This window comes from Lacerta agilis, chromosome 1 (assembly GCF_009819535.1).
Source record: "Lacerta agilis isolate rLacAgi1 chromosome 1, rLacAgi1.pri, whole genome shotgun sequence".
NCBI lineage: Eukaryota > Metazoa > Chordata > Lepidosauria > Squamata > Lacertidae > Lacerta > Lacerta agilis.
The window spans coordinates 61940112-61967126 of NC_046312.1; the positions used below are offsets into that span (position 1 = coordinate 61940112).

At 39.7% G+C, this 27015-nt stretch overlaps 1 protein-coding gene across 4 annotated transcripts in view; it reads right to left on the reverse strand.

Moving 5' to 3' along the window:
- Positions 1-2760: 2760 nt before the first annotated feature.
- MPPED2 (metallophosphoesterase domain containing 2) overlaps positions 2761-27015 on the reverse strand; it is a 128644-nt gene continuing 104389 nt past the window's right edge. For all 4 annotated transcript variants that reach the window (XM_033151243.1, XM_033151270.1, XM_033151261.1 and 1 more), the window contains exons 5-7: positions 9310-9425; positions 7550-7663; positions 2761-3001 (exon numbers count right to left, since the gene is read on the reverse strand). In XM_033151243.1, coding sequence (XP_033007134.1) covers positions 2883-3001; positions 7550-7663; positions 9310-9425 — 349 coding nt within the window. In that variant the 3' untranslated portion in view covers positions 2761-2882. The remainder of the gene's footprint in view (positions 3002-7549; positions 7664-9309; positions 9426-27015) is intronic.

The window sequence follows — 27015 nt, forward strand, 5'->3', positions numbered from 1 at the left end:
GATAAAGGCCTTGACTGCTTTCAACCTTTTCAAGATGACTAGATGAAAGCTGCTGTCTCAGAGTGGAAAGGTTAATCGACTACTGTGTTGTTAATCAATCACTTGAAAAGACTGAGCACTGGTAACTCCTTCCAGCCACAGGTTCTTGCATAGTCATATGGGACCTTCTCATTCAGCTTAAAGGGAAAACACGCAAAAACGTAGCCCATTTAAGACCATGGATGCTGGTTCCTGACCATGGTGAGGCAGTGGTAACTTTAAGTTAACTTTATAAAGGGGTGAAGTTGGTAACAAATACCTGTTAAAAGATTTACATGCTTCCCCAAACTTTATTGGACTCAGATTCTTAATCTTTAAATTCTTTTTTATGTACTGTGCAGTTTTACTTAGTATAATACAGTTCTATTTGATTTTATTTAGTTGGTACAAAGTCTCATTTTAATGTTACTGTATTTTTACATGAATCTGATAGTTTTTAGTATGTAAACTGCTTAGGGGTGTCTCTGTGTGTGTGTATTCTATAAAGAAATTCCAGATGGTCCAAAATAAGAGTAATCTGCAATGGCTTTCCTTCTGGGCACTAATGATTATATACTAACCCTTAAAGCCTTAAATGGCCTGGGCCATGTTATTTGAAAGATCTCTCAATCTTCACTAAAGTTCCTTCTTCAGGTTTCCCAGCCTAAAAAATATTAGGTGGGTGGCCAATAAGAATAGGCTCCTTTCAGTGGTGGTGCCCTCCCCAGTGAGATTCACTTGGAGCTTATGTGAAGATATTTTCAGCAGCAAATGGATTTATGCTTACACACCTTTTTGAAACATTTAGACCATGAAACAAATTATATTTAGCTTGGTTTTATATGCTGTTTTGCAAATTATTTTTATGCTGCTTGCACAAGTTTTTTTAATCTGGATATTGTGCTGAACAGGAAACACAAGAAGCTCTTTACAGTATACAGATTCAGACTATTGGTCGATCTTGTTCAGTGTTTCTTGTCTACACTGACGGGCACTGGCTTGCCAAGGTTTCAGGCAGGGAACATTCCTAGCTGTACCAAGATGCCGGGGATTGAATCTGGGACCTTCTGCATGCCAAGCATGTGCCAAACTTTGTTGAATTATTTCTTTACATCTTCTGTGAACCATCCAGAAGACATTGTTAATGGGCAGACAATATGCGCCACAATAAATAAAAAATAAATGCACTATTCTTAGGTGGAACATGGCCAACTAAGGCTTAAAAGTTGTTCAGAAATTCAAATATATTTAGATGGGACACAATTTCATGACATTGGAAGGACAATACATTAAATATAAGGAATTAACAAAGTCCGTAAGCTATCCAGAACAACAACAAAAAAGAGTATCCCAACAGGATGTATTTAAAAATCTTGCAATTTTATTTGCATATAAAGGCCGCTAGATATATAATATCGCAATAAATTTAAAGAAACAACTGTTTTCCTAAATTCCATTAAGATAACATAAACAGAATAAAGCTCAATAGCATTTACAGTGGTAGAACAGAAATAACTATTTGCAACAATATTTTGTGCTAGCAAGATTGCATTTACACACAGTGCAAAATAAGGGGAAAAGAAATGGAAAGACAATTCAAGAATATTTTAAATATAAAGGACAACAAAGCCTTATTTTAGTTAGGCTTGATTGTATTCATTTGATTCTATACATGCCTGAAACTGCACAAAGATTTTAAACTCAAGCTCTTGAAGGCCTCGAGCGCTTGGAGAGAGAAAAATGTGTCACATCCTTCATAATTTAGATGTGCTGTACAGCATAAATTTGCAGATGCTACACTGGCAACATTAAATGCCTAGCTTAGTTATAATGCACAAAAAATATATATAAAAATCCATATTTAAAAGGAGTCCGCATTTACATGTTTTTTACTGCATGGAACACCTGCTCATTGCAGTTTTCATCCCCGTATTTTTAAAGCTAAAATAATTTAAGAAACTCACCCAAAAAAGTGACAATTTAGATAATCACATACAAGATGCTGCTATCTAATTGTTCATTAAAGCAGGCAGAGACAAACTAATCCTAGAAGGCTATTTTCCTCTCACTGATTGATAGGCAAGAGTTTACAGTATGCATATATATCAGTGGACAAATAGACTATCATGTGATCTGTTGTGAGCACAGGAGCTCTGATGGGCTGAGAGTTTTGCCAATGGATTCTCCATACTCTTCAATGGAGGAACCTGAAACCATACACTTAAAGTGTAGATCAGCAACCCGTTGAAATGAATGGGAACTCTGTCTCCTGTGCAACAGCTCCTTGACAACGATCCAGCACAGCATTAGGCACACTTAAGCCCATTTATCTCAACAGGCACAAGCACATCTTACTCTGTGTTGGATTGTGGTCCATAATTGCAAAGGAGCATTCACAAAACCTGGGTCACAAAACATAGTGTGATAATAAAAACAAAAGAAGAGGAGAGGGTGGCATTTTATCATTAGAAATGTTTATTTTTTAAAAAAATCAAACAATAACAGTTGTGCAAATTTGGGTGTTTTTTTTTTTAAACACTGCCTTTTAAATTTTTATTTAATATTATTAAAATAAGGTGTCTCACTCATTAAAAGAAAGCTTGGCTGTCCTTTTGAGAACACTAACAATTTACAATGGCAAGTTAATTAAGAAAACGTAAAACTTCATTTTACAAATTCACAATGATGTATCAATTTCAAATGGATGCTGCATTTTGCTGCACAACTTCTATCTCTTTCCCCCCCATTTGTACCAACAATTTACAAAAAAGCCCCACATCATTTGTAAAGAAACATGTTAAGAGAATGGATGTTTAATTAGAAAAATGGCAGTTTATAGACCTTCCCCCCCATCCAGTGGTGCTTCATGATCCTTGCGGGGTTGGAAGGTCAAATATAATTGGTGGGTTGGTTGGTTGAAAGCTGACTGTACATGTTGAGGCATTTATGTACGTTGTGTAACCGTCTGTCATAATGCCGTAACCTGTAGGGAAAATGTGTCACACTTACTGTAATGTAAACAAACAATGCTGACCTAGTACAGTGCCTCAGGCTGGAGAAAAGAAAAAGCTTCTTGTAAGCAGGCCTTTTGAATTGAGTTCAGCTAAGCCTTTCAAACTGTTCTGAGCACTCCAAAGCCAGCACATCATTTCCATTTTTTAAAATGCAATAGGCTTTTGCTTTAATAAGAACCACCTGTTTTAGTTTTTTTTTCCAAATGGAGCAAAGGGAAAAAAGGGGGAAAGCCTGTTTTACAACAGAACTGAACACAAAAGAGGGTGTTGGTTTATTTTCCATAGCTCCTTGGATCTTTTGTAACCTGGAATGTTTCAAGCATAATAATATGAAAAGTATATTTTCCACTGAGACCTGTTCCCCTGTTCCTTTCAGACACTCTTTACCGTGAATCCCATTTTGTTGAATGGACCTTATTCTCAACTAACTGTGCATAAGATTCGATTCTTCCTATTCAGTGACAATAATCCTGCTAAACAATACATTATCCTAAATCTATTATTATTGCTGGTCTTAGGCATTTCTTCTACCTCCAATTCAGCAGTGACACATCCCACTAGGAATAGTGAAAGTGTACTTAAAAAAATAAAAACAGGAGGATGTCTTACAGTAGGGGTCGGCAACCTGCGGTCCACGGGCCACAAGCGGCCCACGGGGGTCGTTTAAATGGCCCATGAGTCACCCACTCGGTGAGTCCCCGTGTGCTGTGCTAAACTAGCGCGGAGCGGGGACTCGCTTCCGTGGCACCAGAAATCGTGTCTGCCAACCCGTCTTACAGGAAAGCCCCGTGTTGAAATCATGCATCAGGTTATGAGTTGTAAAAACTTTGTACAATGGTACCTCTACCTATGGACACGATCCGTTCCGGGGTGCCATTCGCACCCCGAAAAGTCCGTAAGTAGAGTGCTGCTTCTGCGCGTGCCGCAATAGAGCGCTCCTGCGCATAGCGCGAACGCTTCTACGCGTGCGGCAAAACCTGGAAGTATACACTTCTGGGTTTGCCGCATTCGCAACCCGAAAATCCGCAACATGAACCTAACACAGCTAGATGTATGACTGTAATTGTAGTCATCACCAGATCTGCACGAGGGAAAGACCAGGGACCTATCATTCTCTGAAGATCTGAGTCATGCATGGGCTGTGGGACGGGATGTGCATTCAATGCACACTCCATCTCCTTAAAACGTATGCATGGGCCATCAGAGTTCATGTTCACAATAGCCCTTGGGGGGAAACCATACATATAAGCCATTATGCCAGAAATTGAGTATTTTGGATGGAATGCAACGAGTACTATGCTGGCTTAATGCTGTGTTGTGCTAGCATCAGGAACTCATGCCAATTCGCACTGTGGTGAAATAGGCTGAGTGAGGATGGAATAACTGGCTCCACTCCTACAGCTTTAGATGGCACTGGAAAGAGAAGGAAAGCTTGCTGGAAGGGAACGGGGGGGGGGGGCAAATATCTGTGCTACACATGAGAACAACCATTTCACAATTGTTGTGTGGCCTCCTTTTGGTGTTTTCTTTCACCTGGGCCTGGCTGCTGGACCCAAGTTAAGGGGGAAGAAGAGCCACATGTGCAGCATCAGTTTGTGGGCATTATCTGCATAGCTGTCAACTTTCCCCTTTTTAAAAGGGAAATTCCCTTATTCCGAATAGGATTCCTTGCAAGAAAAGGGAAAAGTTGACAGCTATGATTATCTGCTTCTAGCAAGGAACGTGTGTGTGGGAACCTCCTTATGAATGTATTGTGGGTGAGGGCAGAGTGGAATGAGACATTTAAAAATTAAAATACTAAAAAATATTAGGCTTAATCTTATTCCCTTTATTACAATGAGTGGTTTCTTGATGGAGCAACTCATATTAATCGAATTTGTATAATCTAAGTCAGGGGTAGGCAACCTAAGGCCCATGGGCCGGATGCAGCCCAATCACCTTCTCAATCTGGCCCACGGACAGTCCGGGAATCAGCGTGTTTTTACATGAGTAGAATGTGTCCTTTTATTTAAAATGCACCTCTGGGTTATTTGTGGGGCCTGCCTGGTGTTTTTACATGAGTAGAATGTGTGCTTTTATTTAAAATTCATCTCTGGGTTATTTGTGGGGCATAGGAATTCGTTCATTTTTCTCCCTTCAAAATATAGTCCGGCCCACCACATGGTCTGAGGGACGGTGGACCGGCCCATGGCTGAAAAAGGTTGCTGACCCCGATCAAGCGCTCTTGAACACTTACAGCATGTATTACCAACCAAGTTGCAGACTTAAAATGGTACAATCCTATGCCTCACCGTAGTGTTTCATAAGGCCCACACTAAGAGGGCTTTGCCCAATACCACTGCCCAATACCACTGGAAGTTTGATTACTTTCAATTTGTAGTGCAACTAAAAAAGCTGCAGGCACTTTGCATGTTGCAGTTAAGACCCCTTTTTTTGCCTTCTGGTATTCACTTAGCATTGATATGCTCGCATTAATATTTACTTTAAAATGGTCAATCATTTCCTAGATGTACAGTAGCACTGCATGGATACTGTTGTGGTTAAGGCTCTGCTAATGGTTTTTTTCATTAAAAAGTTATTATTTACAGGACTATATAGTCCAGGCATAAAAACTAATTTGCTTCCAATTCATGTGGACTTGTGCGGGGGGGGGGGGGATAGGCAAAAATAAACAATATCAAGCAAGTGAGCCATGTTCTCTTCTACAAAGTTCTCAACTTTGTAAGCCTATAGTTAGAGACAGCAGAGAAACCTGGAGAGTGAAATTAATACAAAGCATTTTAATGTGTAACTTTTAGCTCTACGGTCATAATGCCTTGATCTCTTTCCCGCAGCACTTTTAGTATTTATCTCGCTAGGATGCAACAGCTACCTAGGTTCGTTAAATATTTTAAAACAATGTATTTTAAGCAATCTCTCAGTATTCTCGGTTAAGGAAGCTTTCTGCACTTAGAAATTTGCCTGATTTGAAATTAGCATGGGGGCTCAATGTTTTGAAAAGCTCATCTGAAATATCAACAAGCTATTTTTTAAAAAATCCCGTATGAAATTTAATCCAGAATATTTTTGTTAAAACTCCTTTTTACTTGAGCTTTTATTTTTCCATCTGCTGTAGTATTTGGGTTCACATCTTGAATGTTCTATAAGAAACATATGCAAAATGAAGCCACTTGCTGCATATAAAATAATTATAGATCGCCTCTTTTATTTGAATGGCTCTAAATTGTTTAAAGATGTCCTCCACATTGGCAGATCATACAGGATTCTTGGTGGGCAGACAAAAATGGAATAAAATGGATTTCACCCTTATCTGCTAAGCCTTAGGATGCATCAGAATGGTGTTTTGAGGGCCAGGGGCTGCAAAAATATGAAGACAGTTTTATTTTGGGAGACATTTTACTCTTTACCAGGAAGATTATACTTTTATAAGTATAATACAGCATTGTGTTTCATCTGCTGTATTTTTTTTGAAAACATTGTTTTATAATCTGTGATTTCAAGTGTTGTAAGCCACCCTGAGTAAAGAATGCCTTGGCATCAGAGAGGCTGGATAGAACTGTTTATATTTTTAAATTACATAAAAATAAATGGGAGTCCAACGATCCCTTGTACCCGTGACCTCCAAGTGGCCGAGCAAACAGAGATGGCACCAGGGACAGTGGAGCCACCACTCTGTGCTCTGCATCACCTTAGTGGTGATACTGGTACACACACAGCTTTTCTAAAGCCAACTCCCCCTCTTCCAGTATTGCAGTAAGCAATGGTCCTGAAGTTTCAGAGCTCAGGGTATTAGGTTCAACCCAAAGTTCCCCCCTTTAAAAAAGCATCCAACAAGTTTGCTTTGGCAAAACTTGGTTGATACTGGAAAAGAATTTGTTCAGGTGCTGGCTGACAACAGTATTTGGGTTGGGGAGAAAAAACCCACCAGGTAAACACACTTCACTGTGTGGTGGGGTCCCAGACTCAATCCCTCCTTTGTAGGGCTCCTAGCACAATCTATGCATGCTTACCCAGAACTAAATCCTCTAGGATTTACCCCCAGGTAAGCTTGTATAAAATCACAGTGTAAATTAGCAAAGAAATATGAAAAGACTATTCATTCCCCTTTTATGACTGCTGTTACTGATAGCAAACTTTATTCTGGATTATAAGGACCGATATGTGGAGGCTAGAGAAATGCATGTCCTTTTAATAGAGAGTTAGAGCACAGGGCCTTTTGGGGTCCCTTTCCATTCCATGATTTCCATCACTGCCCACCGTTTTGCCCCAGGTTTACTACTTTTTCCTCTCAAAAATATCATTTGTTGATATGATTATAATGGTTTGTATGGCCACCTGGGGGAAAAAATCCTCAAATATATATACAAGTCCTGACTGAGCACCAAACAATTTGCTTTATAATTGAGTCAATTTTACGTTTGTGGATTGTCTGAAAATCTCATTCTAATGTAGAACAGCCTGCCATTTAACTCTGGTTTTATCTTAGTAAACATCCTCATATCTAGCGTATTTCTTACCTTCATGGATTCCACCAAAGACATGAAGTTTGGGCCTTACTCGCCTTTGTACTGTGTTTAACAGTTCCACACAGCCAACTCTTTGAAGCTCCTTTGGAACCCAGTCTCGAAAACCTAAAAGCAAAATGTAATCAATGTTCTTAATTTTCTCTATTCAGGTAAGGTTTCATGCAGACTTTCAGGAAGCCATAACTCACTGAAGGTTTATTGCATTATCTGTAACCCTAACATCTCCATTAAAGCATACAATGGCTTTTAAGAAACTTTTCATTGTCACTTTGTCTCTTTTAGGTTCCAAGGGATTCTTTTTTCTTATTTGATGTCTGCCCCCCCCTCCTTCCCAGTTAACATTTTTCTCCACATAATTTGATTTATTCAACTACAGGTATAGATTCTTCTACATAGCGTGAGGCTCTATGACATTTATTCCCGGCAGCGGTGCATCTTCCTGCTCTCTCCCCTGCTCTTTCCATAATGGTCTTTGCCAAAATGGTCAGGTGATGACTGCTTGTCAGACACTGCAATCCTGCGCACAGTACACAGAGTTCAGTGGGACTTATTCACAGGTGAATTTGTATAAGATTGCAGCTGTAGCTACTTTCTGCCCATGCTGGTCAGTATCAACTTTAGTACCTTATCTATGCCAACTATTCGAAATACAAACAGCACAGCGTAAATCTCACAGTATCCCTATGAAAACTAACGTGATCCTGCTCTGTTCTACTCAATAGTGAGCACATGAAAATGTAACTGTGTGCATAAAGCGTTCCCCAAAACTGAAGAGAAAAGGGTGGTTCCTCCTTGTGCAGAGGCCCATGTATATCTTTATTTTGAATACAGTGGTGCCCCGCTAGACGAAAATAGAACGAATTTTTCATCTAGCGAAGCGGCAATGCAGCGTGGAGGTTTTTGCGCCGAAAAGAATATTTTTCCGTCTTGCGAGGCAGCCCCATTGACTTTTTCATCTTGCGGGGCAGCCTTCCGCTAGCGAATGCCATTCGTCTAGCGAGTTTTTCGTCTAGTGAGGCATTCGTCTAGCGGGGCACCACTGTATATGGATTGGAAAATGTGCCCTTCAGTGATAATACTTTGCAAATGGGATTTTCTGCTGAAGAGAACTGGGCATTCCCCACATGGAGCCTCACTGGAGCTACTCAACCAAGACAATAACCTTCCATGACTTCGAGAAGAATGAGGTCTGCCAATACCCATTTATTCCTGAGACCTGGCCATGAAGAAGGCAATACAGGGCAACACTGAAAAGACTCTCAGCAAGTTAGTATTAATTGACTGCTTTAAAAGAAAAAGCCACTAAGTTCTACAGATAATGCAGAAAATCCATAAAGTCTGACATCAATTATTACAAAAGTCTGCGGTCTGAAATAATGCATTCATAAAGATCAGAAGAGTGGAAAGATCCGAGAGGGGCAAGAGCTATATCAAATATGAATGGAGGCTGCACATTCCTCCTTGCTGTTGCTTAATCAACTTGAAAGGTGTTACACTAGGGACAAATTTGGCTAATGCTATTTCAGCACCACAGGACATTCGTTCAGCTGGTTCATTTCTTATGAACATAGGAAGCTGCCTTAATATCAAGACAACTGGAAAGAATTTAGTGAATCCAGTTGAAGGCATAGTTCTACACCACAGAACTTCTCCCCCCCCTCTCCTTAATGCCCCTTAATGTCTTGGCTAAACTGCTCACTGATGAAATTCTTAGCTCAAGATAGCTGTTCGTTGGCTTTTGTGTCACTTACCAAGAGGAGGTCCATGAGTCATTAATATATCAATACCTTCAGGAATAAGATTCCACTTGTCCAACAGTGATTGACCCCTGGGTAGGTTAAAGCCCCATCCATTAAACCATGGTGTCCTTTGAAGGAAAGAAGATATATTGTGTCAATGTGGAAGAGTATTTTTTTGTTTTTGTTTTTAAATTGTGCATAGAGCAAATTATTTTGTAGACAGCACTTCTTCGCGATTATGTTTAGGCAAAAGGGCCGAGAAACAGACCTATATTTCAATATAACAGTGTTAAGTCCACTGTCATAGTGAACCCACACAACTGGCCACAGTCTCCAAGAGAGAAAAAATGGAATGTTAAAACATCTTTTTGTCACATAGGTTTGAGACAGAAAAGCTATAATTTGCTACATTAATTATACAAATGATGATTGCAGGATTGATTCTTAGGAATAATTACTTCCTTGTAGGGCACCAGTGGCTGCCAAAGGTTATTCTTCAAAAACTGATGTTTCACTAAGCAAAAATAGTGTTCTGAAATGCCTTCTCTTAAGGCAATAGAACGTTTCACATAATTTATATTCAAGATTTGAGTTTTGCCATGGTGTAGCCATGACCTAACACTGGAACATGTGTGACAATAAAACAAAACAGAATCTCCACATGCAACTATGGCTCAGAGAAACTCTAGTGCTAGACGAGGCAATGTCATTGGTAAATTGTGTTAATCTCACAAACACTTCTGAGTGACAGGAGAGAGGATTTTAAGTCACTGTGAGAACCCACTGAGAATAACTAAAAGAAAAAACTTTCTCCATTGTCCACCCCATTTATAGTATGCTTGTTAACTTTCCCCTACAATTGACAGTTGTGCCCATTGTACTTCTGTCAGTTAGCAACTACCATGGTATCAATATTGAGCTTCTTTTTAGTTCTCCAGTCTATTTTGCTCCTCATATGTAAGTTCTAACTTGCTAAACAGCATACATAGCCTCACTATTCACCTAATGATGACCACCCCCCACGCTACCATAATTAGCTACAGTGGCTTCAAACGGTAGCACTCAACACTAAATCTAGACACTGAAGACTGCCATCTGGGCCATCAGTTACTAATCATAAATTATTTCCTCTTCTGCCTAACTCTCCTCTCCACCACCACCTTCTTAAGCACCTTGCCCAAAAAGGGAGTGTTTGCCACAGGGTGTTCATGAAAGATAATCTTACTCAGCTTTGAGTGATCGCCAAAGAAGTAGCAGTAGTTTAACAGGCAGTTTTACCGTTGTTTAACAGGTTCAGGGAGGGTTGTTGTTGTTGTTTTATAAAGGAGCTGTAGTACTACCTTCGTCAAGACCACCTCCTTCCCTGCTGATCCTGTCAGATGTTAACATCAACAGAGGGGGCCCTACTGGTTCTACTACTCTCATAAACTGAGGGGTGGAGAGCCTGGAAGAGGGCATTTCTGTGGCAGCCCCTAAGTTATGGCATTCCATGCCCACAGGAGTGCATCTGGCTTCCGGCAAGTTTTAATTGTTGTAAGCTGCCCTGCATCCCTAGAGCTAAGGGCAATTAATAATAATATAGATGTTTACTAAAAAGCAGAGTAAAATCAGCAGCAGCAACATCATCAAGAATTAGCCCATCCTCATGGACAAATTTCAGTTTTGAAACCCTATGCATATTCACCTATTTATATGGCTGTAGAAACCTGTTTTTATGTAATGTATATTCCTATTTTTTTAAACAACAACAAAGCAAACCACAAATGTAGCATATACAGACCTCTGGCGTGAAACAGTCTTTTCCCCTTAATACAATAAACGAATAGCTTGGGAACAAAATTTTCAAAAAATATTCTTTTCATAGCCTACATGTACCTCGAATCCATCTCAAAAGGAAACACTCTCAAGTAATAGCAGTAATGAAAGCCTTTTTTATTTCTGCCGGCACTCAAAGTAAAATGCACAAACACCCATGATTACTAGGGAGGAAGATCATTCCATTTGCAGTACAAAAATTATAGGACAGGGCATTAAATATGCATTCACAGAATTGTTCAATTACAGGACTGCCCTGTAAATATGGCCTGAGAGTATCTATTTCAGTTTTACATTTGGGTTGTAATAATAGAGAATGTCCTGAACTGAACGAACTGAAAAGGGAACAGGTGACCTTTCTGCAAAATAAAGAAGAGCCTTTCAATAAAACATAAGAGTGCACAAATATTTGCATGCATCTGTGCCCTTTCTCCATTTAATGAAGTGAGTGGAAAGAGCATGTTCGTAACACAGAAAACTACTGCAAAGGCTGAACCTGTAAACACAAAACCATAGAAAGCAGAAAATGCATTAAACAGAAACATTTATTTATTTTTAAAAATAACATTTCTTCCTGTAGATACCCAAGAGCCACTTATAATGTTAAAGTTAAGCAACAACGGCCCATGCTCTTGTTGTTATTTGGTTTTTTAAGAATTTATAAGGACACAGAGATGGGCAACTAATCAGCGTTGTGGTATTGCAACCTATGAAGTGTAAAATCAAACTACTTTTTCAAGATATTTAAGATAACAGTCATTAGGGTATTCAGGACTCATAGCTTAGTAACATATCTCTTGTATTGCATGTATGAAGTCCTTTGTATCCACAGTTTTTAAAATTTGGACCAAAGGCTTTCCACCTGTTGCTTTTTATCCAGGAGAGCCACACCCAGAGTATTGGGATAAATGAGCCAACAGTTAACAGGCAAATATCATCTCCACCTTGTTCCACAAAACCAATGACAAACTTTTGCATTCATTCACCAATCACACTTGTTTCCCACTTGTCCTCCATAGAGATAAAAGCAGCATACATTGGTGTTCATACTTTACCCACACAACAATCCTGTGCAGTAGTCTGGCTAAGATTTGAGGCCAAACTACTTTTTATGTCTACACACCAAGTACCATGATGGAAGAAAGATGTTATCTATCTAAATGTAGGGATCAAACAAACAAAACATGTAACATGCAGCCACATCTCTTATTTTTCTTCAGTTGATAATACTGTAGCTACCACCACCCCAGTTGTTACAGGGATGTCATAGCCTTGAAACACACACACACACACACACACACACACACACCATGGCTATGAAGTCCACTGGTGTCGATGATAAGGTTTTTTTAAACTAAGCCTCATAGATGTGCAACCGGGATGACATTTTTCTGAGGTCATGGCTCGGATCCTGTGATTCCAACAATTCCCCCACAACTGTAATTAAAGAAAAACAAGAGCAGTAGCTACACACTATTAAATTAAGTGTAATATGTAGTTTTACCCTTAGTTTTTGTGTTACTTTAAGTGGCGTCTGTACTGTTCAGTGTCATACCTAAAATTGGTTATTAAATCAATAACACATTAATCAAATGGTAGTACGGTACCTAGAATCACCTTCCATATTTGGTGGCAGCTTTAGTGGGATGAAAAGAGGATATTTTATAAATGGTGGCAGCAAGTCAGGATAATAAGAGATAGTAATAAGTATACACCTTCCCCAGCAATAGATGGGATGAAAGACAAACTCTCCTTCACAGCATCTATGGCTGAAAGGGGAATAATAATTTAGTGCTGAAGAATGGGTTTTCCCTGATAAAGTGATGGGACAAGTGTAAAACCACTTGGACGTGTGCTTTCTAGGCATGGGAGAAGCCCAGATAATTTGGATCCATTAAACTAAAGTTATATAGCTACTAAATTCAATGGAAACTAAATCCTTTTAAATCCAAGACTTTCAACTTAAGCAGGTGATATATTGGGCTACTTGTTAGTAGTGACTAGAATCTGTCACGCAAGGTTCATTCCCCCTCATATCCTCTCATAAGGGTCATGTGTTGCAGATGTTTTGTTTGCTTGTTTGTTTCCTTTGGTGCAAAGGGATTTTCAGGCTGTTAAGAATTTATATTAGCAAAAGAAAGGTCAAAGAAGGGCACTTTGTACTTGGAACAGAAGGGAACAATGCTCAATATGGTTTTTCATTTTCACAGAAGTGTGTATGAACTCTTGAACTGGCTACAGAAACAGCTCCTGCCTCTCTCTCTTTCATGCAGCCAATTTACCACTGGAAAGCATTTGTTCCATTGTATTCAAGAATCAACAGTATCCCAAGGTTTAAGGAGGGTTTTTAATTTATATATGGGGAGGAATTCAACATCACACTAAGGTGATTGTTCTGTCAGGTCGAGCATTTCAGCATTAGAAGACATCTTCAGTGTAAGAGGAATCTGCTGGATCAGGTCAATTCCTCATCTAGTCCAACATCCTGTTCTCATAGTGGCTAACCAGATGCCCACAGGAAACCCACAAGCAAGAGCTGCGGGCAAGAGCACCCCCCCCAAGGTTGTTTCCAGCAACTAGTATTCAGAAGCACTTCCCCCTTCAACTGTGGAGGTAAAGCATAGCCATCTCTAACTTTGATGACTTTTACCAGCTTTAAGAGGATTGGACAAATTAATGGTGGATAATGTGTCCAATCCTCTTAAAGTTGGTGGCCACCACTGTCTCCCGCGGGCATGAGTTTCTTAGCTTTATTATGTGCTGCATGAAGAAGTACTTTCCTTGTATCTGTCCTGACTCTTCCAATATTCAGCTTCATTCCATGAATTCTAGTGTTATGAGAGAGGGAGAAACACTTTTCTCTACCCACTCTTCCCATGTCTCTAAGGTGCTACTGGAAGGAATTTTTTTATTTTGTTTTGACTATGGCAGACCAACACGGCTACCTACCTGTAACTGGAACTTTTGTCATGTCACTTCATACTGGTACCTTTCCTATTCTCTAAACTAAAGAAGTCCAAACCCTGCAATGGTGAGTCGCTCCACACGTTTGAATATTTTGAATGCCCTTTTCTGAACCTTTTATACCATTACAATATTCTTTTTGAGAAGAGGCAACTTGAATAATCCTCCCCTCCCCCTGCATGCAGTTCTTGGGGGTGCTCTCAACCCCATTCCTCAAGCAAATTCTAGGGGGCATGAGGGATGTGTGGTGAGAGGGGGAAAGCCCCATTGATTGAGTGGAAGTCATTATGTAGGGCTTCTGCTGACAGGACTCATTATCCCACCAGCTCCTAAGTATCATATGAAACTGACTAATATACTGAGATAAGTTCAGATAAACAACAGATGGAACATGATTAAGTTTGTGCTCCAGAGGAAGTACCACTGCAAGACTGTAGATTCCTCCAAAGCACTTACAAAACCACGACAGAACTGAAACTAAGAAAAGCTTCTCATATGGCAAAGATGTGAGGGAAGCAGAAAGCACAAATGACTTGTGCTTCCCATTTATGCTATTATTTTCCAAAACAGAATTGCTGCCTCTGGTCGGAAAATGTGCAAGCTTGCATTCCTACGTTTTGTTCCTGTGCAAACATTTTAACAGCTGTCTTTTCACACTATAATTTCTTAACACACCTGATCACTACTTGAAATTCACACAAAACACTGGAGAAAGGAGGTCTGTAATTCAGTATTGTAAAATATACAGTATCTGCAAGAAAAATCCAAATTTTGCTATTCGGTTATAGTACACAATTAGGCAAGTGTATGCAAAATACCCAACCTTTCCACCTTCAGCCAACAAACAATATTTCTTAAGAGGTGCTGAAGGAAATGAAACCCTTTCAAGTTTGGTCTTAAGGTAAACTCTATACCGTATAATGATTTTAACTTTCAGTTATTAGTCAGGAAACAACAAACCCTTCAGCCCTTCTGAGGTATTCCAGACCCTAATTACACTGCAAACTAGTTAATGAGCTATGGGGTGTATTTGAATATTGCAAAATCACAAAAATAATCTCTGTCTTGACTAGGGCAAATGTCAGCTCACTTAAGAGTAAACACAAAGATGCAGTGTGGTTACGTTTTATGCGCTGACAGATTTGAACTTCCACAGATCTTTTTATAACCCTCTCATGTGACACAGTACAAACGCACTCACATTATGTTGTATCTTTCAAAACAATGGAAGGCTTCCACAAAATAACTTCCGAAAAGCACTTCTTTGGTTTTAGGAATGGAGACCACCCAGTCAAAATGCAGCAGGGATGTGAAAGGAATGGCGAGTTGCAGGCAACTGTGGCTTAATAGCAGGGTCGAAGGCAAAGGCACGCCTGTGGTGCTGCTGTGAGAGGCACATAAAGCCCTCTCCTTGCATAACTTTCAGTAATTTGTACATGATGCAGGAGTAAACCTGTGTGACAACAGGAAGCATACTGACAATAAAATTAGTATATATGCTGAGTAAATGTTGTTACGGGAAGGTAAATGTAGCTTTCCGCAATCTATTTGAAGGAGTCAATTGGTGTTCCAGTCTAGATTATCCACATCTGTTGATTCCACATCTAGATTATCCAAAAGTGTTATGATGCTGTGTCTTATCAAATGTTTTTTATTGTTAAAAAAAATCTTTTTTATTTATTCATGCCCCGCCTTTTCCCCTGATGGGACTTAAGGCAGCATAGAGAGAAAAACTAATCACCAAAAACACAGAAAGAAAGAAAACACCATTTAAAAACAATTGAGCATTGATAAAATTAAAACAAATAGAAGCAGGTATCTGTGCGTACCTGGATGATGAATCACGTGTGCATGGTTCCTGAGCCCTGCTGCACATACTAATCAGCCAATGGGTGTTTAGAAATGTGTTTCTACCCCTCTGACAGTGCACCCCTATGTTTGGGTGGGTACTGAAACACAACAATAGCTGCCGTGACCCCTGCCCCGCTTCTTCTGCCCCTCTGCTGTTCACTGGCATTTTCAAAACTGTTGCAGCGTTTTCAAAGAAGAGGGATCAGTGAGCTACAACAGTATGTGCGAGCCCAGCAAGAATATTAGACCTATCTGCACTGGTCTCGTGAATCAAATTGCATTGCCCATTTGAGGAGACCTGTAGTTGCTTGAGTTAAAAGTAGCAGAAATTGCATTAACTCACATTTGCTGCTGCTATTCTAATGATAATCAGAGAGGAGATTGAACATGCCACTTCCTACTTGCTGTATTTACTGTTGTAAGTATTCAGTTATAATTTTGGTAGCAAAAACTGTCAGCAAGATTTTTAATCTTCTACTGTAAAAGTGGGTGGGAGGAAGTGGGTGGGAGGCCTAGGGGGTGGAGGAGAGAAGCTTTTTACAAAAATGACTTCAAAACAGTATGAAAAATAAGTGCCTTGGGGCAACTCTATTAATGATTAAAATAAATGTACAATTTAAAATTTAAATGTAACTGTCAAAGTATTTTGTTTTAATTATGTCTGTTAGGAATGTGCTTCCCTCTCACTCCAAGCTCTAAAAATAGCCACAGCCTTTTGCAAAAGGTTCTAAAAATTCAACTCTGGAATAAGCTGATTGCAGTCAATGAAATGGCAACAAAGATGCTATTGTCTCAGTGGTTGGATTTTGATTATTGGAAGCTATGGTTTCCCACTATGAGAATCCTCTGCTGCAAGCTTTGGGCTTGTGTGGTTCCCCCTTCCTTCCCCTTTCACAATCCAGAAGAAGACAGCAAAAGCTTCCACATTCTATTTTAAAAAAACCACAGTTCCTAGTGGCACCCAGACTTGGTAACGTTGGAAAGTTATAGTCTCAATTTGTACAAATAAATACTGACTTTTGAAGCCATGATATACACAAATGTCATGCACTAATACACATCTTCCATTTTGTTCCTCATTTTATTTATTTGGGGAAACAGACCAGAAAATCACAGATAGCCACTATTGGGCGGAAAAACCCTGCTGTGGTTAATGGCTTCCAAACAGCCCAAATCCACAAGCCGAAGTTGATTTCCAAATTCTGGCTTGATTGAAAGTTTAAACACTTGAACACACTTTATAGCGCTATTAGAACCCAACATGTCTATATTACAATTTCAAAGTTTATGGACAACTAAATCGGAATTTATATTTTACAGAACCTGACTTATGGGCCATTTTATTTGCATGTGGGTACAGTATGAAGTCCAGAGGCTCATATTATTGTGGATGTATCCTTTCTCCCGTCTAAGATAAAGTACAGTACGCACAACACAAACACAACATGTGCACTAGCATTTACAGCTCTCTCTCTCTCTCTCTCTCTCTCTCTCTCTCTATATATATATATACACAGTGTGTGTGTCCATCAGCATAGCAGCAAAGAAGTAATTAACAGAAGGGGCTGGGCAATGAAGATGTTTAAGATTATAAAGGACAGTTCTGGGGCTGCAAAAACACTGAGTTAAGGGGGGTGTTGTATGGAAAATTTAGGGAAAAAAATTGGTGTAAATGTGGGTCATTCGTTTCTTTTGGTTTCAATATTGTTAAATAAAGAGGTCAGCTCACATGAGAATAGGTTTATACAAAATCTAATTTTAAGCCCACCTCTCTTTGTTCTGTTGCCTGAAAGACGGCCCCTTTAACCTTAGTTTCTAGAAGAGAAAAACACATACTTGACAGAAACTAGTATGAGACCGCTGTTAAAACAGAGCTTGAACTGAAACATAAACTTTACTGATTAAACATCACTTATTAAGGGTTTTTTTGGTGGGGGGGGGGGATGTCGAAGATTCCATGACTTTAATATTCAGCAATATAATATACACCTGCACTTTCATCGGTGGTTAAACACACACAGAGAGAAAATCTAATGACACATCAAATATACAAAACTGAATTTCTGATTTTTATGTAATAGCATCCAGAGAGGAAAGATATGATTAAATAATACCGTTTGATATTTATTTCATGATTTTCTAGCAATATTTGTAATCAAAGCAGCTCTCAAAAGAAATAATTACGGTATAGTAAGTAATTGAAGTAAGTACTTACTTAAATAATTATAGAAATAAGTATATTAAAACACAGTATGAAATCTTAGAAACTAGAACAGAGCAGCATGATCTGGAATGATTTTCCTTTCTCAGATTGTTAAAGGGCAGAAAAACCCAAAACCCTACTTGGATTGGGCTGGCAGGGCTGAAAGGTGAGATAAGGCTTTTTACTCCATCCACCCTTTAAAAAAAAAAAAAAACCCACCCCTCATAGTTTGTTCCAGTGTGTGAGAGAGAGAAATAACTATTTGAGGTCCAGGGTTGGCATAGTTCCCTCTCCCGTTGGTGTGTGCAGGGAATGTGGGGCATTTGTATTTATATACCATGTTCTTACAAAACATCAGGGCAATGTACAGCAGCAGCAGCAACAGAAGATACAAAATGCTCATTAAATACAAAACACTGGTTCTTCAAGAACCACCCCCCGCATAAGATCCAAAGCGTCTTGAGATCTACCCTAGAACCTGTTTGACTTTACTTACAACCCCGCCAAGCACTGCCACTGGAAAGCCATGATAGCAAAGCTTTCTAATGTTGGTCTAGTGAGGACCTCTGCAAGGGAGGACCTTTCCCTCTCCACAGTGGACCTCTGCCTCTGTCTGCAGAAGTGGATATCTGCAGTACCCCATGGTCCCCGAGATGTCCCCCAGAGACCACAGAATGGCACCCACCTTCTTTTTTTCCTTCTTCACCTCTAATTACATTTGTTAATCAAGTTAAACCGCAAATGGAATTGTTTTATGTCAACATTAAAATGCTTTGTGTTTATAATGGCTGTAACTATACTTGTATGCTTTAAAATAATAAATACAGTTGTACCTCGGAAATCCAACAGAATCCGTTCCAGAAGTCCATTTGACTTCCGAAACATTCGACTTCCAAAGTGCGGCTTCAGCTGGAAGCCGCGTCGGATGTTTGGCTTCCAAAAGAACGTTCGAAAACTGGAACGCTCACTTCCAGTTTTCGATCGTTCGCAAATCAAAATGCTGGACTCCCAAGGCGTTTGGGAGCCGAGGTACAACTGTAAATCAAATACAACAACAACATCAAAATCAGAAGCAGCTATCATTACTTATGGTGCAATACTGATTCCCCACGTCCCCTTCTTTTATTTTGCTAAATATCACTAAATAGAATTAAACATGTTCTGCTTAGTGTTAATAGATAGTGTCAACTTACATGGCAAATGATCACCAAACTTAATCGATATACAAGCTGTCCACAGTACCGTAATTCACCGCACAATTGCCACATTTTTAATGCCAATTTTTATTTCCCAAAAAGGGCTGTGTGAACATTATGCAGCGAACTATGGAAAGGTGGCTGGAAGCAAGCTTCACCAATTATCCTTATTTCAATCCTTTCCCACGCCACACCCACTGAGAGCACTAGATCACTTGGTCCCACACAATTCTACCTGTGGCTATCTGGCCATCTCAAACCAACTTGACTGATGTCTGGATTTCCCCAAACAAAGTCCAATTCAGTTTGGGACTCAGCCAAATCTGGTGCACAGTTCTAAAAATCACAGCATACTTATCAAGGAACTTGAAGTTTGGTTTTCCACGTATAAGCTAGAACACTGAAAAGGCCTAATCACTATTTATAAAATTTAGCAATCCTCCACATGAAATAATTCACACAATTTGTTTTATGAAGCCAACTACTGAAAGTATAAAAATGATAAAGAAACACACTTTTAAAATTTACACATTTTGTGTCTTAAAATGGTTTTGTTGTTGTTTAGTCATTTAGTCGTGTCCGACTCTTCGTGACCCCATGGACCAGAGCACGTAAGGCACTCCTGTCTTCCACTGCTTCCCGCAGTTTGGTCAGACTCATGTTGGTAGCTTCGAGAACACCGTCCAACCAGTAAAATGGTTACATGGGCTAAAAGATGAAGGTCTGGGCTTTCCATAATAAAACTGAGCCTACTGTAATTTTTTACAGACATCACCTCTTGAGCTACCAACTCTACCTTTCTGTTATAGAGTGACATTTAACTACAGGGATATTTTAAAACAGTGCCTATAGGCGACTGTATGCCCACAGAGTTGCATGGTATATTTTTTCAATTTTTAAAAAATGGAAGCCCAAAGGCCATTTTATCTGGTAATGTAAAAAGGAAATACATTTGTATTGTGAGCTTGTATGACAGTACAAGCAAAGAATATTTTTTTTATGAAAGAGCACAGCCATGCTGGATATTTGTTTTCCTTTAATAGCTATGTTTTGTTTTTAAGTTCTTGAACCATGTTGTAAAGCTTTGTAGTTCAAAACTCGACAGCTGTGGAGTATAGATTTTATACTCCAGGTTCCCGGCCCCAGACAGTCTGATCTGATAAAACTCTAGAAACTTACAGTAGCCCATTATATGGACAAACTATTCATTTTATATTCACCTCCTTGTCATGTCAGTGCAGAGGTCATCTAAAGAGAGGAGCTAATTAATCAAGCTGTCAGAGCCAATGAGGAGGAGCATGTTAATAGGACTTTTATTTCACCCAGGAAAGCAGCAGTGTGACAGGAACCAGGAAATATAGCCTTGGTGTTGCTGTTTATTAGCAATGCTGAAATCAGTAGTAATAGGTGCCAAGCAGCTTATGCTTGATAAAGTGCTGGGTGTCAGGAGCCGGCAGCAACTAGAAATTAGACTGACAAGAAGCAAGATTCTTATAATATAGATAGCTGATAAACAGAAGTCAAGGTCTAAATATGCATCCAGATCAAAAGCGTATTGGAAGCCACAGCTGCTATAAAGGCAAGAAGAGAAAAATAACACAAGACAAGTAAATTCCCCTTCCCAAACACACCTCCATTTTTCTTCTTCTAGGTTGCAATCATTTTTTTAAAAAAATCATCCTTTCCAGGGTTGGAGATCTGGAGCTCAGCTGTGCAGATCCTGACTTCCTGGGTGTATGTGGAAACAAAATCGAAAATTCTTTCTAGTAGCACCTTAGAGACCAACTGAGTTTATTCCTGGTATGAGCTTTCGTGTGCATGCACACTTCTTCCTGGGTGTATGTGGGTCACCTTTGTGGAGCACAAAGTTTGGGAATAAAGCACAGGGCATTGTTGCACCTCACAGTACTGTCTGAAGGACCTAAAGCAGGCTGTGCGGTAGAGAGATAGGAAGCAGCTAGAATACATATTCAAAGGTGGGGGAAAGCAAGACGGGAGGGAGAGAGAGAGAGAGAGAGAGAGAGAGAGAGATGAGGGGGGCAGGGCAGAGGGAGAGACAGACCTGGGACAGTTATATCTACCTGCCTTGCCCCATGTCTCAGGTCCAGGAGCTTTCAATAGGAAGCTGCTTCTGGAAGGTACTGCAGGAGAAGAGAGACATTCTGACTGCCATCAAACAGATGGCAAGTGTCACCCCATTTAGTCATGAATGCCTCTGTGTGGTGGTGGCAGGGTTGGCAACATCACCCTAAGTGACAGAATGGAGAAGGCAGATAACCTGTGTAGGAAACAGGTTGCTAACATTGTTGGGCAAAGTGGGACATAGTCCTTCCAAGATTCTGAGCCCCACAAAACCTCTAATGCCACAGACCAGTCTTTCTCCTGTCACCCAGGGCCATTATTACTACATTTTCCACCGAAAGGCTTCCTTTATGCTTCTGCCCATCCCCCTTGCTTTGCCAGCAGGTCCCATGCCTGTCTTCAGCATCTTTCTCCTGCAGAAATGGCTTCAGTAGGGCAGTGGATTATTTTGCTTATACCCTTCTCCTTTTTTATCTGCAGGACTCAAGAGGGGTGGAGAGAAGCTAGGGTTTATAACCAGGTGGGGTAGGGGACAGGACAGTGGTAAGGTCGTCATCCCTGTCCCCCCTGGTCAATCAACCCACCCTAAGCCATTCAGAAAAAATCATTATTCCTGTGGTGTCATCTACAGAGTGTGCCAGGGACAGAGAACAGAAACTGATGCCTCCTCACATTTGTAATTGTGAGCTGCCTTGGTGGCATATAAACTGAAGTCTAATCTAATCTAACAAAGTGTGATGATGGGTTCTGTTCACTTGACTTACAGAAGTGAATCTGAGGACAGCCAATGATTTCAAAAGTATACCTAGAACTTTTATAGCAATCCTGAACCAAAGCTTGTAATTTATCTGCAGTTTTTTTTCCTAACTATTTTTGCCTCTGTACCTCAAATGTTCCGGATGCTAAACAGAATACATTATTTTTGCTATTAAATGTACAGCTATGATTGCAATGAAGTTAGATGAATGGACGATATATCTAAAACAGCAAATTTATCATGCCCTTGTGACTGTGCATTTTATACTTCAAGCCACAGTACTGTAGTTTTTTTTTAATTATCACTTTCTAGAGCCTTTTAAAGTTATTTTATTAAGCCATAATTTCCAAATGAGTACAGTGAGGTGCCCTCTATTAACTTCCCTCACAACACTGAATCATGCTGATGAATTTTGGTGCTAGAAAGTAGTCTTCCCTTTGGCATGGGTTAAGTTGGGCAGCGTTTCTTATACTGTTATTTATATAGTTCCATCAATTATATGATGCTTTAAAATATTAAGTAAAACAGGACCCTGCTAAAAGCTTTACACCTAAAAGTAGACAAAATAATGTCAGTGAGAAGTATGAGAGAAGCAGAAGAAAAAGAGGGGGAAAGTGATAAGAAATGTCTTATACATGTAATTAGTAGGCCCTGACAATAAAATGCAGGATGGGAGCAGGGCTTACAGTATAAGCATATGCATGTTTAATCAAGATTTTCAATTGGGCTTACTTCTAAATATATGTGCATGGGATTGCAGCACAAATGTATAATATTAACAAAAGTTCTGAGGAAGAAATCAAAATTCCATGCTATGGAGTATCTAATTCTGTGCTCAGAATACTTTATGTCCACTATGATTTCACAAACAGTTCTGCAGTTTTTGTTGTTGTTCAGTCGTTCAGTCCTGTCCGACTCTTTGTGACCCCATGGACGCCAGGCACGCCTATCCTTCACTGCCTCTCGCAGTTTGGCCAAACTCATGTTAGTAGCTTCGAGAACACTGTCCAACCATCTCATCCTCTGTCGTCCCCTTCTCCTTGTGCCCTCCATCTTTCCCAACATCAGGGTCTTTTCTAGGGAGTCTTCTCTTCTCATGAGGTGGCCAAAGTACTGGAGCCTCAACTTCAGGATCTGTCCTTCTAGTGAGCACTCAGGGCTGATTTCTTTAAGAATGGATAGGTTTGATCTTCTTGCAGTCCATGGGACTCTCAAGAGTCTCCTCCAGCACCAAAATTCAAAAGCATCAATTCTTCGGCGATCAGCCTTCTTCATGGTCCAGCTCTCACTTCCGTACATTACTACTGGGAAAACCATAGCTTTAACTATACGGACCTTTGTCGGCAAGGTGATGTCTTTGCTTTTTAAGATGCTGTCTAGGTTTGTCATTGCTTTTCTCCCAAGAAGCAGGAGTCTTCTAATTTCGTGACTGCTGTCACCATCTGCAGTGATTATGGAACCCAAGAAAGTGAAATCTCTCACTGCCTCCATTTCTTCCCCTTCTATTTGCCAGGAGGTGATGGGACCAGTGGCCACGGTCTTAGTTTTTTTGATGTTGAGCTTCAGACCATATTTTGCGCTCTCCTCTTTCACCCTCATTAAAAGGTTCTTTAATTCCTCCTCACTTTCTGCCATTAAGGTTGTATCATCAGCATATCTGAGATTGTTGATATTTTTTCCGGCAATCTTAATTCCGGCTTGGGATTCATCCAGCCCAGCCTTTCACATGATGAATTCTGCATATAAGTTAAATAAGCAGGGAGACAATATACAGCCTTGTCGTACTCCTTTCCCAATTTTGAACCAATCAGTTATTCCATATCCAGTTCTAACTGTAGCTTCTTGTCCCACGTAGAGATTTCTCAGGAGACGGATGAGGTGATCAGGCACTCCCATTTCTTTAAGAATTTAGTTCTGCAGTTACAACACATTAAAGCGTTTCACATGCAGTGGAACAACAGGCCACTTTAAATCTGACAAACTTTTGAACTTGGGCTGTCTCACTCTGTCCTTCCAGACCAGGAACCAATGATTTCTCATAGCAATATGCCAATAGGTAACATTAGAAAGTCATTTTGTGGCTGGAAAATGATTGTCTGACCCATTCGCATGCTTGAAAACTTCCAGCAACTGTTGTAACAGACAGAATATATTAAAAAGAAATGCCCTGAAAAAGAACATTTAAGGTTTGTAAGATTAAATCACAGACTAACATTGGCAGAAGGCCATAAGTACGGTAAGCGTCAGTGTATTTATGCTGAATTCAAAGACATTCAATGGAAAGCCTTTAAGAGCACACTTGTTTTGTCATCAAAATGATGGGCATGATAAATGCACTTAGCAGAAAGAAACAAAGGGGCTGAGATATAGCAAAGGAAAGCCAGAGAAGTTGATTAGAGTAATCATAATGAGACAGAACAAGATCATCAACCAGGATTTGGGCTTGCAAAGAAGAGAGAGAAGGGAATATTTTAGAAATGTTATGAGGGAAGGAGGAGGAATCAAATGGGAGGAAAGGAAAGGGGATGACCTAAGATAGTTCCAATGGTGCATTGCACCTAGTCAAACAAAAGTAAAAGGAAACAACACATTCCCATTGCAACATTTTAATCGGCATCATCAACAAGCCATCTATTCTTAACATAAAAAGAAAATTGAACATGCATGCTGAAATATCAAGACAACTATGAAAGAGATCAGTGTACAGAGGCATTTTCTCACCATCGCAAGAATAAAAGGTTTTAGCAGGCAACCCAGGGAAAAGGTTAAAATAAGGAAAGAAAAACAGGTCTTTGATTAGAAGACTTCAGGAAAGCTGAGAGAAAACAGAGGAGTTAAGCAGAAGATATGCATTAAACAAGTCAACAAGCAGAAATAAAAACAGTAATAAAGAGACCTCAAATCTCGGAAAGAATTGAAAGAAGCAAGTGCTCAAGGAAGGCATAAAGATTCAGAAAGATAGGACTATACAAAAGAGACCATTATTACAGAAAGGTATGTGAAGAGGGCAAACCTTAGCATATGAAAAAAGAGGCTTTCAAATGATTGAAATAGCTCTAGGTCAGTGAAGGAGGGTCTGTGGTTTATGGTTGCTGCAATGCTTTTTAAAATATTCATTCTTCTGAGTCTTATTATTATTATTATGACCTGTGAATTGTGCTTACGAGTCTTCCATTTAGTAAGTTATAAATATTTGAATTCAAACACTCTAAAAATGAATTTCGTAGCTATTTATCAGTTTGGTCCAGTGGTCTTTCAACAGAAGAGCCATTTTGTATCAAACACTGATATCCCCCCCCCCCCTTGCACTGAGATCGTACACTGAAATTGTCAACTGGTTTAATAACTGACAGGACACTGCTGGTCTGAGGTAAAATTCTATTTTGGAGGTGTATTATTTTAGCATTTAAAAAGACCGCCAAATCCACAACCCCCTGCACACTCAAGGTTGCACACAGAGCTGATATGTAAACACAATTCCCCATTCACACAAAAGGAATGTGTGCAATGGAGGCCTTGTATCCACAAGGGATTTCTATGCTGGCAATTGCCTTATTTTTAAAATCACTGCAAACTGAAATTGTTAAAATTAAATTTTAAATTATTTTAGCTCAAATTGCTCCTCCTTTTTTGATATCTGAGAAAATCTCTGGTGATCAACCATGCAGTAATGTTAGTCATTGCAGTGGTACCTTGGATCCCGAACGGCTTAGATGTCAAACAAATCGGCTCCTGAACGCCGCTAACCCGGAAATAAGTGTTCCAGTTTGCAAACATTTATCGGAAGCCGAACGTCTGACGCAGCTTATGCAGCTTCCGATTGCATGCAGGAAGCTCCTGCAAGCAGCTGGAAGCCGCGCCTTGGTTTTTCAACTGTTTAGGGAGTCGAACAGATGGGAGCAGATGGGCATTGTCCCTACTGAGTTTTTGATTCCATCCAGTTTCTGAGATTCCACAGAAGCAAGGTAACTTGCAGTGCAGATACAGGTGGGTAGCCGTGTTGGTCTGCCATAGTCGAAACAAAATAGAAAATTCTTTCTAGTAGCACCTTAGAGACCAACTGAGTTTGTTCTTGGTATGATACACGAAGTGTACCTGAAGAAGTGTGCATGCACACGAAAGCTCATACCAAGAACAAACTCAGTTGGTCTCTAAGGTGCTACTGGAAAGAATTTTCTATTTTGTTTGCAATGCAGACACAGCCCTGAATTCAATAACCTCTTTCCATCAAGTACTTTTTTCTGAATGTTTTCTGAAATCCTCCCAAATGCGGGACGTAAATAGCTTACTACGTAGCTTTATTGGCAAGTGAAACATATAGCAGACCATATGTCTCATTCAACATTCATTTTGCAGTACTGTCTATGTGACAAAGCACCGCTCCCTACAAAAAAAACACTGCCAGAATTGTTTTTCGGAATTGTTTCATTACCTCTGCAAGAGGTGTTGCTATCTTAATTCAGAAGGGAGCCTACACCTTAACCTAATGACATTGCTATAGGAACCTTATTTACAGTATGAGAAAAGAAACTCTTTCTTTCTTACAGCCCCATTAAATCTAAGCCTCATTTAACTAGCAGGACATTTTTACAATGGGTTTGCTGACATACTCTGATAAATGGCTGTGTAACATCTTTCAACAATAGCTGTGGCCATAGTCCTCACTATAATGTATATAAACACAGCATCTTTTTAAACAATGCACAGTCCTCAATAGCAGGAAGTGAAGTAACTGTGCTCACAAATACTTTTACTAAGATTTTTTTTTTGAGTGTGTGGAAAAGAAGAAACGTCTACTGAAAACTATGAGAATTAAAAGTTTCTGAATAGTCCAGAGTAGTCTTTGAAAT